General features: G+C 35.4%; 1 protein-coding gene across 1 annotated transcript; it reads right to left on the bottom strand.

Moving 5' to 3' along the window:
• Positions 1 to 799: 799 nt before the first annotated feature.
• On the bottom strand, positions 800 to 3,121 carry LOC131604112 (uncharacterized). Its single transcript, XM_058876601.1, has 3 exons — positions 2,481 to 3,121; positions 1,591 to 2,336; positions 800 to 1,182 (listed from the first exon to the last, which is right to left on the bottom strand). The coding sequence occupies exons 1-3, from the start codon at positions 3,119 to 3,121 to the stop codon at positions 800 to 802; spliced, it is 1,770 nt and encodes a 589-aa protein (XP_058732584.1).
• Between the last annotated feature and the right edge of the window lie 16,253 nt (positions 3,122 to 19,374).

Below are 19,374 nucleotides of genomic sequence, written 5' to 3'. Positions count from 1 at the left end.
GCAAATCACGCACTGCTCTACATAATCAGCCACATCTCTCTTCATACCAGGCCACCAAAAATTCCCTTTTAAGTCTTGATACATCTTGGTCGATTCGGGATGGATGGTGAATTTTCTCTTGTGAGCCTCGTCCAGAATTAACCTCCTTAACTCCGCGTCATTTGGCACACACATCCTCCGTCCAAAAAGAATGAGTCCATCAAATGTACGAACGAAATCTGGAAGGTTTGCTTTAGCCTGCAATTCTACATCATTCCACTGTGCTTGACGGATCCTTTCCCGCAACTCATTCTCAATACACAAGTTACTAATCAATACACCCGTTGGTGCCCATTCAAATTGTAAGTTCAAATTTCTGAACTTCTCCATAAGGCCAAACTCCAACATCACCAGCTCTGCAACTTTTATCTCTTTTCTACTCAAGGCATCCGCTACCTTATTAGCTTTACCGGGATGGTACTTCAATCAAAGTCAAAGTCCTTCAAGTACTCCGTCCATCTCCTTTGACGCATGTTAATTTCCTTTTGATCAAAGAGGCACTTCAAACTCTTGTGATCACTAAACATCTCAAAGTGAACTCCATACAAATAATGTCGCCACACCTTGAGCGCGAACACAATTGCAGCGAGTTCGAGGTCATGAGTAGGATAATTCTCTTCATGAGATCTCAACTGTCTAGATGCATAAGCTATAACCTGTCCATCTTGCATCAACACTCCACCCAAGCCTTTCTTAGAAGCATCACATAACACTTCGAAAGATCGGTTTGGATCTGGGATCACCAACACTGGAGCAGTAGTCAGTTTCTCCTTGAGTTTCTGAAACTCTTCTCACATTCTGAATTCCATCTAAACGAAACCTCCTTCCTTGTAAGCCTGGTCAAAGGTAATGCTAGCTTGGAAAATCCCATGATGAACCTGCGATAGTAACCTGCCAAGCCTAGGAAACTACGGACCTCAGTTGCATTCTTGGGTCGTTCCCAATTTATTACTGCTTCTACCTTTGAAGGGTCTACAGCTACGCCGCCGCCAGATATGACTTGTCCAAGAAACTTGACTTCAGACATCCAGAACTCACACTTGCTAAACTTTGCAAACAACTGCTTTTCTTTGAGAACCGAAAACACAATCCTCAAATGCTCCATGTGCTCTTCGATAGTCCGTGAGTATATCAATATGTCGTCTATAAAGATTACCACGAACTGATCCAAATACGGTTGAAACACCCGGTTCATGTAATCCATAAAGACAGCAGGAGCATTGGTTACCCCGAATGGCATAACCAAAAACTCATAATGACCGTATCTCGTCCTAAAAGCAGTCTTAGATACATCCGAACTCTTAACCTGAATCTGATGATATCCCGACCTTAGGTCAATCTTCGAGAACACACAGGCTCCTTTCAATTGATCTAGGAGGTCATCAATCCGCGGTAGAGGGTACTTGTTCTTTATGGTTACCTTGTTCAGCTGACGATAGTCGATGCACAAACACATACTACCGTCCTTCTTCTTCACTAACAAGACTGGAGCTCCCCATGGAGAAACACTAGGACGAATGAAGTGTTTCGCCAACAACTCTTCTAGCTGACTCTTCAACTCTCTAAGCTCTGCAGGAGACATCCTATAAGGGGCGATCGAAACTGGAGCGGTACCCGGTACAAGATCAATAGAGAATTCAACTTCCCTTTCCGGCGGAAGAGAAGTAACATCCTCCGGGAATACATCGGAAAATTCACACACAACCGGAATCTCCAAAATACTCCTCTTGTCCTTGGAGTCCGACGTAAGAACCAAAAGGAAAGACTTCTCTTGAGCAAAAAGGTAATTGATCATGTTAACCGTACCTTCAAGAAGATTTTCAATGGCATCGGTTGGTGTAGTCTCCTCAGCAGGAATGAAGATAGCCTTCTCTTTACAACCGATGTACACCGAGTTAGCTAACAACCAATCCATACCAAGTACTACATCGATCTTCTTAAGAGGTAGACAAATGAGATCAATCACGAATCTACGACCGTTGAAGGTAATAGAACACTCCTTGCAAATTTCTCGAGCTTCTACTACATCGTCCGTAGCCGATGAGATAATCATAGGATTAGGAAGAAGACTCGTCTCAAAACCAAGCCTCCGAACACAAGGGTAAGAAATAAAAGAATGTGTTGCTCCACAATCAACTAGCACAAACAAGGGCTGATCATTTACATAACACGTACCAGCAACTAGATTAGTGTTTCCTTGGGCCTTCCTAGCGTCCAAGGTGTAAACACGACCTTTAGTCTTCTCAGGAACATCTGGGGCAGTACAATCCCTCGCATAATGCCCTGGTTGATGGTACCTGTAACAATTTCCAAAATCCGGTCTACAATTCCCATGATGCTTCTTGTTGCACTTGCCACACTAAGGAGGTTGAGTTAAGCTACCACCATGGGTCTGCTTCTTCGCCGCTGGAGGAGTACGGGGTTTCAAATGCTGCCCCGACCTTCCGTGATCCCTACGAACCGGTCTGTTCTGCTCTCTTTCCTCTTGGACCCTCTTCAATGTGTTCTCGGCAACATAGCATTGCCTTAAACACTCAGCATAGGTGGTAAACTCCCTTTGAGACACACTGTGCACAATATCAGCATTCAGCCCCATGAGGAACTGATCAATCTTCCACAATTCATCTGGTGCATAAGCTGCTTGTCTGGAATAGGTAGCCATGTCTTCAAACTTCTCAGCATATTCAGACACCGACATGTTGCCTTGTTTGAAGGACTGAAACTCACGCTCCTTCAAAGCACGCACACTGTTGGGGTAGTACTTCTCCAAGAAAGCTGTCTTGAAATGTTGCCAATCCTTTGGAATCCCTCGGTTAGTGAAATACGTAGACTCCGTATTCCACCATCTACCTGCTGGTCCTTTCATTTTCTGAGCAGCAAAGATCACCTTCTCTTCCTCTGTGCACTGAATAGCCTGGAATATCATTTCCATGCCATACAACCAATCATGAGCAATCACAGGATCTAAGCCACCCAAGAACTCTGGCGGATCCATCCGAAAGAAAGCACGAAAGTCAGGCCCTGCTGCAGCCTGAGGAGTAGGAACAGGAGCGGTTGGTTGTTGTCCTTGCATGCCTTGCATCATTTGCATCATCATTTGATTCTGCTACTGCATCTGTTGCATTATCTGCACCCAAGGCACACCCGCATTCTCAGTTTCAGGCTCAGTTTCCACATTCCTTGTTCTGGGCCTTCCGGGACCTCTGCGTTGTTCAGCCATCTTCCTGTTTTTCCTACACACAGAATCAAGTTGATCAGGCTTAATGCCATCAGTAAGACATAAGGAATCATGCCGACACTACACATATGAGGCAGAATTATGTTGACTTATGATGTTTCGTGGCAAAGCCGAGAATCGACCTGCTCTAATACCAACTGTAACACCCCATACATACATTGCCTAGAATATACGTATATGGCATTAAAATGGTACTCGAAAATCATAAACATAAGCAGCGGAATAGATAATGTATAAGTACAAGTGCAAAAGCCCAAACTGTCATGGCCAAAATACAAGAGTTCCAACTGGTACAAATACATATCCATAGAACAAAAGATGGAGATACAAAAGATCATAGACTACAACGGAATGCATCGCCAAGAAACATCAACTCGAAGCTAAGTCATCTTACCCTTGCCTCGATCCTGCCTCGAACCACCTGTAAAAAGAATAATTGGAATGGGGTGAGATTACTAAATCTCAGTGAGTCTCCCTATCTTACGGGTTCACTCAGTTCTACAGGGAACATGCAATCAACTAATTCTCCGAGAATCCGGGTTACCTCACGGCTAGGTACAAGTACAAACAAGGTACACCACCATTGGAAGTCCCATAACTATCCAATGTGGCCACAAATAAAACCACATATTCAAAACCACCGTATGCAAACCCGTACCCATGTACGAGGAATCCAGGAGTAAGTTACAGCCCGCTCATTAGGCTACGCAATCCACACCCTCGGTGAGTTACACCCGTGCATCGCATCAAGAGACTTGTACCGGCACACGGAAAGATGGAACAAACAAGTCCTATGTGGCACACCGTTCGTGACGAGTTACCGCGGTGACTTTGCCTATGTGGCGTCACGGCCTCATCAACCATCAAAACACACGTGTGAGGGACCCAGCCAGCTCGGTACAAAACGCCATCTTGACAACACGAGCCCACCAGGCGAAAGCCTAGTGATCTTTCCTACGTGGCATCACTAGAGGTGAATCGAAAGTAATGTTGCCTACATGGCATTACTTCTCCACCATACCAAGCACGCCGATGTGTAACCGCTAGTGGAGAAACGCCCTATAAGACCTCCACATGCACATCGCAATGGTAGCTCATGTGTGTAGAACATACCGAGAACGCTGATGTGTACTGCAAGTGTGGAAGTGCCCCCGTACGGCCCACACAAGCACATCGCAACGGTACCAAGTGTTCTATGCGGTTTACCCCCTTAATAGCCTAGGCCCACTCCGATTCAAGCATACCACAACACAATCAAGCCACACAGGCAAATGTCTCAGAACGTTCAACCGAAACGAACGAGAAAAGCAATGATCACATCATAACACAATCAACAATTGCATTTCTCAAATATACATGCATACAAATAAGATGGTGATCATTTCATAGTTTCATACACTTAAAACATGTACTAACATATCATACAAGTCATAAGAGGCATTCAGTTCTCGATACGGAACAAAACTGCACTCATATGGGGAGAATTATCAATTCTGTATCAGACTAGTTTGCTACAGCGAACTTCTGTTCGCTACAGCGAACTCAAACAGAAGCTAAACTTCTTCAAACCCAGGTCAGTTCGCTACAGCGAACTCCAGCGAAGCCCCGATTCGTTACAGCGAAGGAAAGTTCGCTACAGCGAATAAATCAATTTAACTCCCAGGTTTATTCGCTACACAGTTCGCTACAGCGAATCATTCGCTACAGCGAATGAAAGTTCGCTGCAGCGAACTCTGCAAAATCAGCAAAAATGCAGAAACGTATTTGGGGTCCCCAAGCCCCAAATTTCCACATGCATCCATTCTTAAGCGAAAATGAGACATAGAAACAATATGTAAACGAATTATTCCTACCAACAAGGTCTAACACATGCAAAAGAATGAGGATCAAAAGCATTTACTCACAAACCCTTAATCCCCAAAGTTAGCATAAACCCTCAAATATTCCCCATGGTCTCTATCTATGAGACTCACCTGAAAATGGGGAGAAAGGAAGCTGCAAACAGGTAGCTTGATGATGGATTAGAGCTGAGATGATGATCTTCTAAACATGCAAGGTCGATGATGAAGTTGTGATATGGGTTCTCTTCTTCCTTCTTCCTTGTTTCACGTTTCCTTCTTCTTCTTCTCCAAATTCTGTTTTTGTTACCAATGGTCAAAGACAACACAAGCCAAACACTCCCTTAAGTCCTAGTTATTGGATGAAATGACCAAAACAACCCCCAACTAGATTCTATTTACCATGATGCCACTTAGTTATATCTCAACTAAATGCAATTTCCTATTAGTAAATCTCTTGAAATAAAATTAGGATATTACAAGTTTCAAATAAAAACCGTTGCAATTGTGGTTTTATAAAGAGCGACTATTTTAAGGGATATAGCAATGAATTTTAACTGTTGTGACTCTAAACCGTTCTAATAGATGCATCTCTTAAATTTAGCTGTAAGGGATTTATAGAAATTATTTGGGTGTTAAAAAAATGTCACTGTTCGGACATTTGTGTGAAGTTTAACCATTTAATTTTAACATAATTTGGAATTTGATGAAAACTTAAATAACTCCTATGTTATTTGACTCAATTTTTTATTTGTCATTGAGTTGAAATAGAGTGACATATTTCTATTACAAATTTATTAATTTTTAATATCATATTAATAACCTCAATTAACCTATAGGTTTAATATTTACATATTAAACATAATTTCAAGTATTTATCAGTCTATATATAATATTTTAATCATTAAAATTGACTTAGATATCAAACCATATAATAATAAATAATATCATTTTATATTCCTTTCTCAGTTCAATAGGAAATGAAAATTATTTCAATATTATCAAATTTTATATATTGACTATTTTATTTATTTAAATCTAACCTATCTTTAATGTGTTCATATTGATTTTACTTTAATATTCAATTTTTAAATATATATAAACTTAATAGTCAAATGAGATATCAAAAAATAATAATGCAAATACATTTGTCAGGCCTATATATATAATAGAAATAATATATTAGCCATACTCGTTACTAACAAATAAAACATAAGTCGAAATCTGATAAAATGGCCTATCACACCCACCAATATTATCTTTTGGGTGTTGTATGCCTTGTCTTGATGGTTAGCTCGGGTAGAAATGGAGTTTTGTCTTTATTTATGAATTTCATTTTCGAAATAGAATTTACTAGTTCCGAAATTTTTATTGAAACACATATTACATGTTTATATTCAAAAGAAAGTAAAAAAGACTCATTTTAAAAATTTATGTGAATGATTTGTTAAGAGTCCCACATCGGACAATATATGGCCTGAACATGTCCTTATAAGTGGGGGCAATCCTCACTCTACAAGCCGGTTTTGTAGGGATGAGTTAGGCCCAACCACATTTCTTAACATGGTATCAGAGCCTGGTTTAAGATCCGGTGGGCCACCTTCTATGGTTTCCGCTATCGGGCCACCCGCCATTTATTTCCATGCTCCAGTTGTCTAGTCCTGGACGTGAGGGGGTGTGTTAAGAGTCCCACATAGGACATTATATGGCCTGAACATGTCCTTATAAGTGGGGGGAATCCTCACTCTACAAGCCGGTTTTGTATGGTTGAGTTAGGCCTAACCACACTTCTTAACATGACTAACTCTTTTAAGAAGTTGTATTTTTTAAATTTACGTTTAAACAATATATCTTGATCAATAACAATTCAAGTATGGTTTAATCAATTCACAGGTCGACATAACATTAGATTAATATATTTGTTTTGTAAAAATATTGAAGCAATGTGACACGGTTGCTAATTCTAAATTTTGGCTGATTCAGGATTGGTTATTAGTATTTTGGTTCCTCCCGGAGGAGTATGTATAGGGCCTTGCGTTGCAACGTGCGACAAGGATTGTCGTGGTAAACGATTTGGAAAAGGTGGACAATGTTATACTCATCTTGAGATGACAACCTGTTGTTGTTTTCACTAATGAATTCTGTTGTACGAGGGCATTACAAATAATAAAACGCACTTGAACTTAGTTTTGGAACTTAGTCTTTGTAAGAAATTTAAGTGAACCTTTAAATTTTAATAAACATTATTATTAATAAGTGCAATTTAAAATGAAATATATTTTATTTGCATTCTCTTTTTTCATGAGTAATTACCTAATTATTTTAATGGTTTGTGTCTTAAAGCTGAATAAAAAAGATGCTTTATGGTTATAGAAAATGAGGTTTCCTTGAAAGCACGCCATTTTTTTGTACATGTGTTGTGAGAGTGGATTCAAAGACATCAGATAAAAAATCATTTGAATTTTGCAAATATTCTGATTTAAAATTCTTAATAAGAGATAATTAAGTATTTGGTCAAAATAATGGTTGATGAAGTATATCTTAAATTGGGTTTTGAAGAAACTCCTTATTCATATCCTTCTAATGATGTTTATTTAATAAAATCACTGTTGCATAATTAATTAGATCTTCAAATTAATGTTTTTAAAAACTGGAAAGGTCATCAAATCGAAGAGGGAATAGTGTCACTGGTTCATTAGACAAACCAATGGGTCACAACTCGAACCACATGACTAAGGCAGAATACCGGGTTGAATAAACCATACGCTGCAGCGTGGAAAATACCATAATGAAAAAGCTCTCGAATGACAATGATGTAGCCATCAAAGTTTACTTTTTTAAGAGAAAACACGATAAACCCTATAGGAACAAGGACATGGTCGTCACAACCAAATTTGAGTTCGAGAGCGGTTTATGCACGGGGAAAGTATAAGCATTAAGCGAGTTCCGTTGAAAAGAACTATTTCCGTTAGTTAACTTTTGCTAATATAAGTGTTAGCGCTAAAAAATTTTGATTTCTTCGAATTAATATGGTTATTTACGGGAAAAGGAAGTAAAAAAGAAAAATATTTTGATTGAGGGGCTTGATAAGTTATGGAATTTTGCTCCTACTCCTACATCATTTTAACTATACAAAAACGCGACAAAATCATTAGAAAATCTAAAGAAACCGTTGTCTTTACTTTTATAAATGGTTTTGAGGCAATGCCAAAACCAAGGCTTTGCTTTATCCTTTACGAACAATTTTTTAACCGATGACAACACCTTGTTCAAAACCGTTGTTGTAGTTTTCTTTATAGAAAAATCTCAAATAGCAACGGTTGCCAACCGGTTTCAAATAAAAACCGTTGCAATTGTGGTTTTATAAAGAGCGACTATTTTAAGGGATATAGCAATGAATTTTAACTGTTGTGACTCTAAACTGTTCTAATAGATGCATCTCTTAAATTTAGCTTTAAGGGATTTATAGAAATTATTTGGGTGTTAAAAAAATGTCACGTGTTCGGACATTTGTGTGAAGTTTAACCATTTCATTTTAACATAATTTGGAATTTGATGAAAACTTAAATAACTCCTATGTTATTTGACTCAATTTTTTATTTGTCATTGAGTTGAAATAGAGTGACATATTTCTATTACAAATTTATTAATTTTTAATATCATATTAATAACCTCAATTAACCTATAGGTTTAATATTTACATATTAAACATAATTTCAAGTATTTATCAGTCTGTATATAATATTTTAATCATTAAAATTGACTTAGATATCAAACCATATAATAATAAATAATATCATTTTTTATTCCTTTCTCAATTCAATAGGAAATGAAAATTATTTAAATATTATCAAATTATATTTATTGACTATTTTATTTATTTAAATCTAACCTATCTTTAATGTGTTCATATTGATTTTACTTTAATATTCAATTTTTAAATATATATAAACTTAATAGTCAAATGAGATATCAAAAAATAATAATGCAAATACATTTGTCAGGCCTATATATATAATAGAAATAATATATTAGCCATACTCGTTACTAACAAATAAAACATAAGTCGAAATCTGATAAAATGGCCTATCACACCCACCAATATTATCTTTTGGGTGTTCTATGCCTTGTCTTGATGGTTAGCTCGGGTAGAAATGGAGTTTTGTCTTTATTTATGAATTTCATTTTCGAAATAGAATTTACTAGTTCCGAAATTTTTTATTGAAACACATATTACATGTTTATATTCAAAAGAAAGTAAAAAAGACTCATTTTAAAAATTTATGTGAATGATTTGTTAAGAGTCCCACATCGGACAATATATGGCCTGAACATGTCCTTATAAGTGGGGGCATTCCTCACTCTACAAGCCGGTTTTGTAGGGATGAGTTAGGCCCAACCACATTTCTTAACATGGTATCAGAGCCTGGTTTAAGATCCGGTGGGCCACCTTCTATGGTTTCCGCTATCGGGCCACCCGCCATTTATTTCCATGCTCCAGTTGTCTAGTCCTGGACGTGAGGGGGTGTGTTAAGAGTCCCACATAGGACATTATATGGCCTGAACATGTCCTTATAAGTGGGGGGAATCCTCACTCTACAAGCCGGTTTTGTATGGTTGAGTTAGGCCTAACCACACCTTTTAACATGACTAACTCTTTTAAGAAGTTGTATTTTTTAAATTTACGTTTAAACAATATATCTTGATCAATAACAATTCAAGTATGGTTTAATCAATTCACAGGTCGACATAACATTAGATTAATATATTTGTTTTGTAAAAATATTGAAGCAATGTGACACGGTTGCTAATTCTAAATTTTGGCTGATTCAGGATTGGTTATTAGTATTTTGGTTCCTCTCGGAGGAGTATGTATAGGGCCTTGCGTTGCAACGTGCGACAAGGATTGTCGCGGTAAAGGATTTGGAAAAGGTGGACAATGTTATACTCATCTTGAGATGACAACCTGTTGTTGTTTTCACTAATGAATTCTGTTGTACGAGGGCATTACAAATAATAAAACGCACTTGAACTTAGTTTTGGAACTTAGTCTTTGTAAGAAATTTGTGTGAACCTTTAAATTTTAATAAACATTATTATTACTAAGTGCAATTTAAAATGAAATATATTTTATTTGCATTCTCTTTTTTCATGAGTAATTACCTAATTATTTTAATGGTTTGTGTCTTAAAGCTGAATAAAAAAGATGCTTTATGGTTATAGAAAATGAGGTTTCCTTGAAAGCACGCCATTTTTTTGTAAATGTGTTGTGAGAGTGGATTCAAAGACATCAGATAAAAAATCATTTGAATTTTTCAAATATTCTGATTTAAAATTCTTAATAAGAGATAATTAAGTATTTGGTCAAAATAATGGTTTATGAAGTATATCTTAAATTGGGTTTTGAAGAAACTCCTTATTCATATCCTTCTAATGATGTTTATTTAATAAAATCACTGTTGCATAATTAATTAGATCTTTAAATTAATGTTTTTAAAAACTGGAAAGGTCATCAAATCGAAGAGGGAATAGTGTCACTGGTTCATTAGACAAACCAATGGGTCACAACTCGAACCACATGACTAAGGCAGAATACCGGGTTGAATAAACCATACGCTGCAGCGTGGAAAATACCATAATGAAAAAGCTCTCGAATGACAATGATGTAGCCATCAAAGTTTACTTTTTTAAGAGAAAACACGATAAACCCTAAAGGAACAAGGACATGGTCGTCACAACCAAATTTGAGTTTGAGAGCGGTTTATGCACGGGGAAAGTATAAGCAATAAGCGAGTTCCGTTGAAAAGAACTATTTCCGTTAGTTAACTTTTGCTAATATAAGTGTTAGCGCTAAAAAATTTTGATTTCTTGGAATTAATATGGTTATTTACGGGAAAAGGAAGTAAAAAAGAAAAATATTTTGATTGAGGGGCTTGATAAGTTATGGAATTTTGCTCCTACTCCTACATCATTTTAACTATACAAAAACGCGACAAAATCATTAGAAAATCTAAAGAAACCGTTGTCTTTACTTTTATAAATGGTTTTGAGGCAATGCCAAAACCAAGGCTTTGCTTTATCCTTTACGAACAATTTTTTAACCGATGACAACACCTTGTTCAAAACCGTTGTTGTAGTTTTCTTTATAGAAAAATCTCAAATAGCAACGGTTGCCAACCGGTTTCAAATAAAAACCGTTGCAATTGTGGTTTTATAAAGAGCGACTATTTTAAGGGATATAGCAATGAATTTTAACTGTTGTGACTCTAAACCGTTCTAATAGATGCATCTCTTAAATTTAGCTTTAAGGGATTTATAGAAATTATTTGGGTGTTAAAAAAATGTCACGTGTTCGGACATTTGTGTGAAGTTTAACCATTTAATTTTAACATAATTTGGAATTTGATGAAAACTTAAATAACTCCTATGTTATTTGACTCCATTTTTTATTTGTCATTGAGTTGAAATAGAGTGACATATTTCTATTACAAATTTATTAATTTTTAATATCATATTAATAACCTCAATTAACCTATAGGTTTAATATTTACATATTAAACATAATTTCAAGTATTTATCAGTCTATATATAATATTTTAATCATTAAAATTGACTTAGATATCAAACCATATAATAATAAATAATATCATTTTTTATTCCTTTCTCAATTCAATAGGAAATGAAAATTATTTAAATATTATCAAATTTTATTTATTGACTATTTTATTTATTTAAATCTAACCTATCTTTAATGTGTTCATATTGATTTTACTTTAATATTCAATTTTTAAATATATATAAACTTAATAGTCAAATGAGATATAAAAAAATAATAAGGCAAATACATTTGTCAGGCCTATATATATAATAGAAATAATATATTAGCCATACTCGTTACTAACAAATAAAACATAAGTCGAAATCTGATAAAATGGCCTATCACACCAACCAATATTATCTTTTGGGTGTTCTATGCCTTGTTTTGATGGTTAGCTCGGGTAGAAATGGAGTTTTGTCTTTATTTATGAATTTCATTTTCTAAATAGAATTTACTAGTTCCGAAATTTTTTATTGAAACACATATTACATGTTTATATTCAAAAGAAAGTAAAAAAGACTCATTTTAAAAATTTATGTGAATGATTAACTCTTTTAAGAAGTTGTATTTTTTAAATTTACGTTTAAACAATATATCTTGATCAATAACAATTCAAGTATGGTTTAATCAATTCACATGACGACATAACATTAGATTAATATATTTGTTTTGTAAAAATATTGAAGCAATGTGACACGGTTGCAAATTCTAAATTTTGGCTGATTCAGGATTGGTTATTAGTATTTTAGTTCCTCCCGGAGGAGTATGTATAGGGGCTTGCGTTGCAACGTGCGACAAGGATTGTCGCGGTAAAGGATTTGGAAAAGGTGGACAATGTTATACTCATCTTGAGAAGACAACCTGTTGTTGTTTTCACTAATGAATTTTGTTGTACGAGGGCATTACAAATAATAAAACGCACTTGAACTTAGTTTTGGAACTTAGTCTTTGTAAGAAATTTGTGTGAACCTTTAAATTTTAATAAACATTATTATTAATAAGTGCAATTTAAAATGAAATATATTTTATTTGCACTCTCTTTTTTCATGAGTAATTACCTAATTATTTTAATGGTTTGTGTCTTAAAGCTGAATAAAAAAGATGCTTTATGGTTATAGAAAATGAGGTTTCCTTGAAAGCACGCCATTTTTTTGTACATGTGTAGTATGTGAGAGTGGATTCAAAGACATCAGATAAAAAATCATTTGAATTTTGCAAATATTCTGATTTAAAATTCTTAATAAGAGATAATTAAGTATTTGGTCAAAATAATGGTTGATGAAGTATATCTTAAATTGGGTTTTGAAGAAACTCCTTATTTGATAGAGTAAGAATTAGGATTAAATAAATATTTTAGATATTAAATTAGTAGTAGAATTTATATTAGTATTTTATTTTATAATGTTCTCTAGAATGTTATTAGGATCTTTAAATGTTGTTGAATTGGGCTTTAATTAGTATTGGGCCTTTAGTTTACTATCCATTATGTTATACCCCAAAATTTGCCCACTTCTTTTTTCAGGAAAGTTTCAATATGAAAATTAAGAGTCTCATATAAACATGGATTTTTTCAAAATATCCTGACATATGAAGAACTTGGTTTTCAGAATCTTTCTTACACAGTAACTTGGCTTGCAGTTGAATTTATTCTTACGCAAACACCAAATACTGTTTATTACTTCACACATGCTATTTATTTATTTACAGATAAATAGTACTGACACAATTGGTACAGAGTTAAATCTTTTGCAGGCGCAAAATCAGGAAACTCAGACTGTACCGGTAACAGTAAACATTAGTTATTTATTATGTCTGTGTTTTTCTAACAAGTCATGTAAATAAACTTTCATTTTTCACATAAAATAAAAACAAAACAACAAAAAAAGAAAATTAACTTTGACAGTTGATTTTTTCACTTTAACTGCTGCTTCAGTACACGAACAGTCGGTTGACAGACAAACTGCAGACAGTACAATTCACAGTGATTTGTACAATCAATCAAATCAATCATTCACAATTCAAATTTCCAAGATTTTTGTGTTAGAAGTCTTCTGAATATCACATGATTAGCAGAAACTCAACACTGCACAAAAATCAGGTACGCTTAACTGCCTCCTATACAGACAGTCCCTAATCAGGGTTTTTCTTGTTTTAACAGGAGCAACAAGTTTTGAGAGCTCAAATGGATTTCATATACATCCATACATCTCAAAGTACCATCATACAAATTTTCAAACTTCAATTCACTCAGACGCACCGTCAGCAGCTCAAACAGTCAACAGACGACCCGTTTGACCAAAAAAGTCAACTGACAGTCAAAAATGAAATTTTTTGTCAAAGTCCATATTTTGTCAAAGGATTCAACATTTGATCATTGGATGATCATAATTCATCAAGGAAAGATCAAAAATCAACAAAACCCTAAGATTCAAAATTAGGGTTTTTGCCTGAAAAGTCAACTCAACTTTGACTGATCATAACTCTCTCATCCTTCATCCAAAAAATTCAAACCAAAGCTTGTTTTGAAGGAAATTCAATTATCTTTCAAATGCCATTGATCCCATGGTCATTGGATTCACCATTTGAAAAATATGACCAAAGACATTACAGGTCATTTTCAAAGTCAACAAAAAGACACTTTTTTCAAAAGGACACACAAGGAGCTTCAAAAATCATTTTGACATGAGACCAAAGACATTGGTTAGAGGACTCTTTGAGGTTTCTAAAAAGTGCAAGATCTCCTTCATATGACAAAAATTGAAGGATTTACACCTTGTTGAAGTTGGCTAAATTTTGGGAAAATGCATGAAATTAACATTGCTCAAAAATGTTTTTTTTCCAAAAGATGCCAAGTTTTTATGGTCCAAACATCTTTGCCATGTTACTATGGGCCTCCCACGACCAAGATTAAGCCCATACCTTTATTGTCCATTTTTTGCATGATTTTATCTTACTTTAAGATTAAAATTAAAAGGAAAATGCATGGATAATGGTTGCTTGATCTCCAAGCATAACTCACCTCAAGGAATCTTCATCTTTCTGCAGAGAATTGAAGGGCAAGGCAGGTGCATTGAAGGCAAGGTGACTTGGTCAAGAATTCAAGCTTTTTTAATATTAAAAAAGCCAAGTTTCAACAAAGGCAACTATAGCATATATTAGCTTTATTTCTAAGCACACAAAGCTTATAAATAGGCTATCTTAGTTCAGTAATAAAAAAGAGAAGTTCAGAGGCAAAGCTTAGCTCATAACACACTTGTAAACACTTGAAAAATTTCAAAGAAATTTCAAATTCGAATTTTTAATTTCAGTCCATTTTAATACAAACTAAGCATTCAAATATCATCCTTGAACATCACTAAAGCTATCTCAATCAATTGCAAGCTCTGAAACTACTTGAATCAAGCACTACAGGTCACGATTCATTCAAAGTAAAACTTGTCAAAATCTCATAACACACGCATATCTAACACGATGTAGACCTATATTTGAACTTGGTGTGGTGTGTAGATCATTTCTGGAACTTTAATTGAGTTTTAGATGCTTACACATGAAGTTACCATTTTAGGGTTTCACGACTTCAAAACGGGGGTTTCCTTTTAAGGCAAAATCAGAAGAAAATAAGGCCATAGTTGTGTTCAGTGGATCATTTGCAGTTGATCCATGGTCTCATATTATATTTATCTTGCATATTTCATGATTTTTAATTTGCAGGAGCTTTAGTGACGAAAAATGACTGTAGGTAAAGGTTTTACCTACGGTTGCAGAGATTTGAACGAAGAAGATGATGCGTGGCAAGCTCTGGTTGGCCAGCCAAGCGCGCGCGTTTTTTAAATCTTTCTCTAATCACGTGTGTTGCAGGTCCACTGAATCCCATGCCCCTCACAACCAGAGCCATCTGATTTCATTTAAATCTCATCCAACGCATCACAACACGCCTGCACACCATGGACTCTCAGCCATACCACACCAGATCATATCCTTTTTATATTTTCTACTTTGATTTTAATTTTATTGCAAAATTAATTAAAAATAGTTAAAAAAAATCCAAAAAATTCCACAAAAAATATTTTAGACTTCTAAAAATATATATTATTTTCTGAAATAAAAATATTTTATTTTTCTTCATAATTTCAATATTTTACATAATTAATTAGTATATATTTATATATTTGCTTTTTAATTATTCTAACCCATCAAAAAATCATAAAAAATTTGTTCTTTGTGTTAAATATTGTTTATATATCATAAACTAATTTTGTACATATTTAGGATAATTTTATTATTAAGTTTTAATTATTTGTGTAATTATTTGCATAATTATGTTTTAATTAACTTAAAAAAAAAATCCAAAAACAATTTCAAAAATTACAAAAAAAATAGTTTTGTTCTAAAATTAATTAACAAGTGTTTTGTACATATTTTAAACTTGATTTCTAGGTTTAATCATATTTTCATCTTTTCTTTATTTTAAATTAATTAATCACATATTAATTATATTTAAAATAAATCATAAAAAATCCAAAAATATGCCTTTTATTTCTTGCAATTTAAATTCCTAGATCAATGTATAGGATGTCAAATTCATGTAAATAGGCTAGTTTACATTTCCCGCACAATCGATGTAATAGCGTAGATTTACTTTCCGCACTTTACATTTCCGCATTTTAATTTCCAGCACCCATATAAACTGCGTGTATGTCAAAGATAAAACTGAACCATCAGATCACTAACTTCAAAGATAAATATCTGAATTCAATCACAATCACATTTGCACCTCCTAGGGTAACCCCTTTTCACTCTTTTCAAAATCAAAGTTACATTTCTACTGTTTCGAGTACAAAATCGAACCTTTTGTTTATATCCGACGAATGGATAGATTTTTAAAGGGAACAAGGATAAAGACCTCCTAACTCAGGGTAGACCTCCTAGTTTGCTTGCTCAAAATCAAAACAAACAAAATTCTCATACACTGTTGTTTTTCAAAACAAATTTTCCAAAAGACAATATTTTGTATACATCCAAACACGGATCATTACAAAATTAACGATCTTTTCAAAACATCTTTCGAAAGATAAACAAGCATTTGTATATATCCGCACAAGGATCATTACAAATTCTATTTGCAAAGGTATTTCAAAAACACAGGTAAAGCATTCCGAATCAATTGAAAAGTAAAGCAAATGAGCTAAGCAAACTAAAGAGCCCATGGATAACCATGGATACAAAGGGTGCTAACACCTTCCCTTTGTATAACCTACCCCCTTACCCAGAATCTCTCAAAGGTCTTTTTTCTGTTTCTTTTATAAACCTTTCCTTCATTGGATAAAATAAAAGGTCGGTGGCGACTCTGTAAACTTTTTCAAAAGTGACGCGAAAGCGTCCGATCGACAAAAAAAGGAGTCAGTTCACGTATCCCACCCACGGAGGGGTATGGCCCGAAAGGACGGTCCACAGAACTGGCGACTCTGCTGGGGAATACAAATTCAAAATGTTTTCAAAAGGGGTTACCTTTAGAGTATAGATCATTTCGATGTTTTCAATTGTTTGATCTGATTGCTTTACTTTTCACAGGTTTGCTTGGGTACTTTGCTTGTGTGAAAGATTCTAACCCGAATCTCGAGATACCTTAAGTATATGACAATAGACCAAGGAAACTGTACGGCATGTACCGATACGGTTGATCTGGTAGTCATCGTTAGTGTGATACTTTGGTTTATACTGATGTCCCTTGAAAGCGATCAAGGAGTATATTAGGCTTCCGAAGTGTCATTAACACTAATTTGTCTTAGAACCTTTTAGTTGAACTTGACTTGTGGCCTATTAAGTGGCTAGCTTTGAAATTGATCGAAGCTAGTTATCCTCGAGGAATATTCTTGATCGGCCGTCCGAGCGCCGTATTGAGATGTTGTCTCCAAGGATCATAGAACCCGAATACTATTCTAGGACAGGTTTTCAACCAACTCAACTTCAGAGGGGAGGGTATCACCTATCAACCTCATGCAAGCCTTTAAACCTAAGGCTATTGTTTGATTTGTTTTTGTGTGCCACATGTTTGCATCATAAACACATCATTTTTCACTACACATTTCAAGGATCAAAGAGTTTACTTTTGTTTTTGCAGGTAATGGCTCCCGCCACCAGAGATTACATCCGAATCAATATCTCAACGGTGCCATCTGAACTCAAAGACTTGGTAGCAGAATTCCCCAGGAATGCTCAATTCACTGAAAAGCATGGTCACCTACTCCATTTGGTTACCTCAAAGTTTGAAGAAGACATGATACGGGTCCTGTTCCAGTTCTTCGACCCTGAACATCATTGCTTCACATTTCCTGATTACCAGTTGGTACCCACTTTGGAAGAATTCTCTGAATTAATTGGATTACCAATCCGAGATCAATTACCTTTCACTGGTTTAGAAAGAAAACCAAAACCTGAAGTCATTGCTGCTGCTTTACATCTGCAAAAGTCAGAAATCAAATCCAATTGGGAAACAAAGAGTGGAGTTGAGGGTTTGCTTGCCAAATTCTTACTGGAAAAGGCTCGACTACTGCTAGAAAACAAAAGTTATCCAGCTTTTGAAGAAGTTATGGCTCTTTTGATCTATGGGTTGGTTTTGTTCCCTAATTCCGACCAGTTCATAAGTGTACACATCATCAACCTTTTCCTAATTCGCAACCCGGTACCAACATTGCTGGGAGACATCCTACACTCTCTACACACTCGTACCACGAAGAAGCGAGGAACTCTCATGTGCTGTATACCACTGCTGGCTAGGTGGTTTACATGTCATCTTCCCCGATCAGTACTGAGAAATGAACAAAGAGCACAATGGTCTTACAGAATCATGTCTTTATCTCATTCAGATATCCGATGGAACAACTTCTTTCAAAGAGACATTACTATCATTGATCATTGTGGAGAATACCCTAACGTGCCACTCCTTGGCATTAAAGGAGGTATCACTTACAATCCCTCTCTAGCTCTACGCCAATTCGGATATGCAAGAAGCAACGGTCCTCATGACATGATTATCCGTGGCATTGTGTTTGATTACGAGAATGATTCTCACAGACACCGACGAAGATTCATACAGGCTTGGGACAGTGTCTATAGAATAAAAAGCAAAACTCTGGGGCAATGGAATTCTATTCCTATGGAACTTTACCTCAGATGGGTGCGTACTCATGCTCAAAAACTCATGATGCCCTATCCCGCTGTTCTACCTGTGACTATCGAATCAGAAGTCGAAGGTTACGAACCTCAAGTTATTCTACACCCGGATATGCCAACTGACTTGGAAGAGTTGCAAAAATCCTGGGTTCAACTCAAAGAGGAAAGAGACACCTTCAAAGAACACTGTCAGGACTATGAGAGAAGGCTATTCGAGCTCACCAGACAGCTTCAAGAAGAACAAAGAATCAACGCATTCCTGGGGACAAAGAAAAAGCGCCCACGGGAGACCTGAAAGATCATTTATTTTATTTTCTGTCTTGTAAGCCCAAATGAGGCAAAGAAAAAAAGAATAAATTGATTAACTAACGTTTGTTGCTTCTTTAACAAATCTAGACTCTATGATCCTTGAAAACATTGCACACATGCATTCACATGCATTCATACATTGCATTTCATACATTGCATTTCATACATTGCATTCATAT

This window comes from Vicia villosa, linkage group LG5, assembly GCF_029867415.1.
Source record: "Vicia villosa cultivar HV-30 ecotype Madison, WI linkage group LG5, Vvil1.0, whole genome shotgun sequence".
NCBI classification, from domain to species: Eukaryota; Viridiplantae; Streptophyta; class Magnoliopsida; order Fabales; family Fabaceae; genus Vicia; species Vicia villosa.
Note: the sequence above shows the minus strand (reverse complement) of the source record. Positions and strands in the feature narration are given on the sequence as shown.

Bases quoted from the DNA above. Each gene is read 5' to 3' on its own strand.
- LOC131604112 (XM_058876601.1), bottom strand. From the start codon at position 3,121: ATGCAAGGCATGCAAGGACAACAACCAACCGCTCCTGTTCCTACTCCT. The intron at 2,337-2,480 runs GTCGGGGCAGCA...AAATTGTTACAG, and splicing joins GTTCGTAGGGATCACGGAAG to GTACCATCAACCAGGGCATT. The intron at 1,183-1,590 runs GTCAGCTAGAAG...TAATCTTTATAG, and splicing joins AGAGCTTAGAGAGTTGAAGA to ACGACATATTGATATACTCA.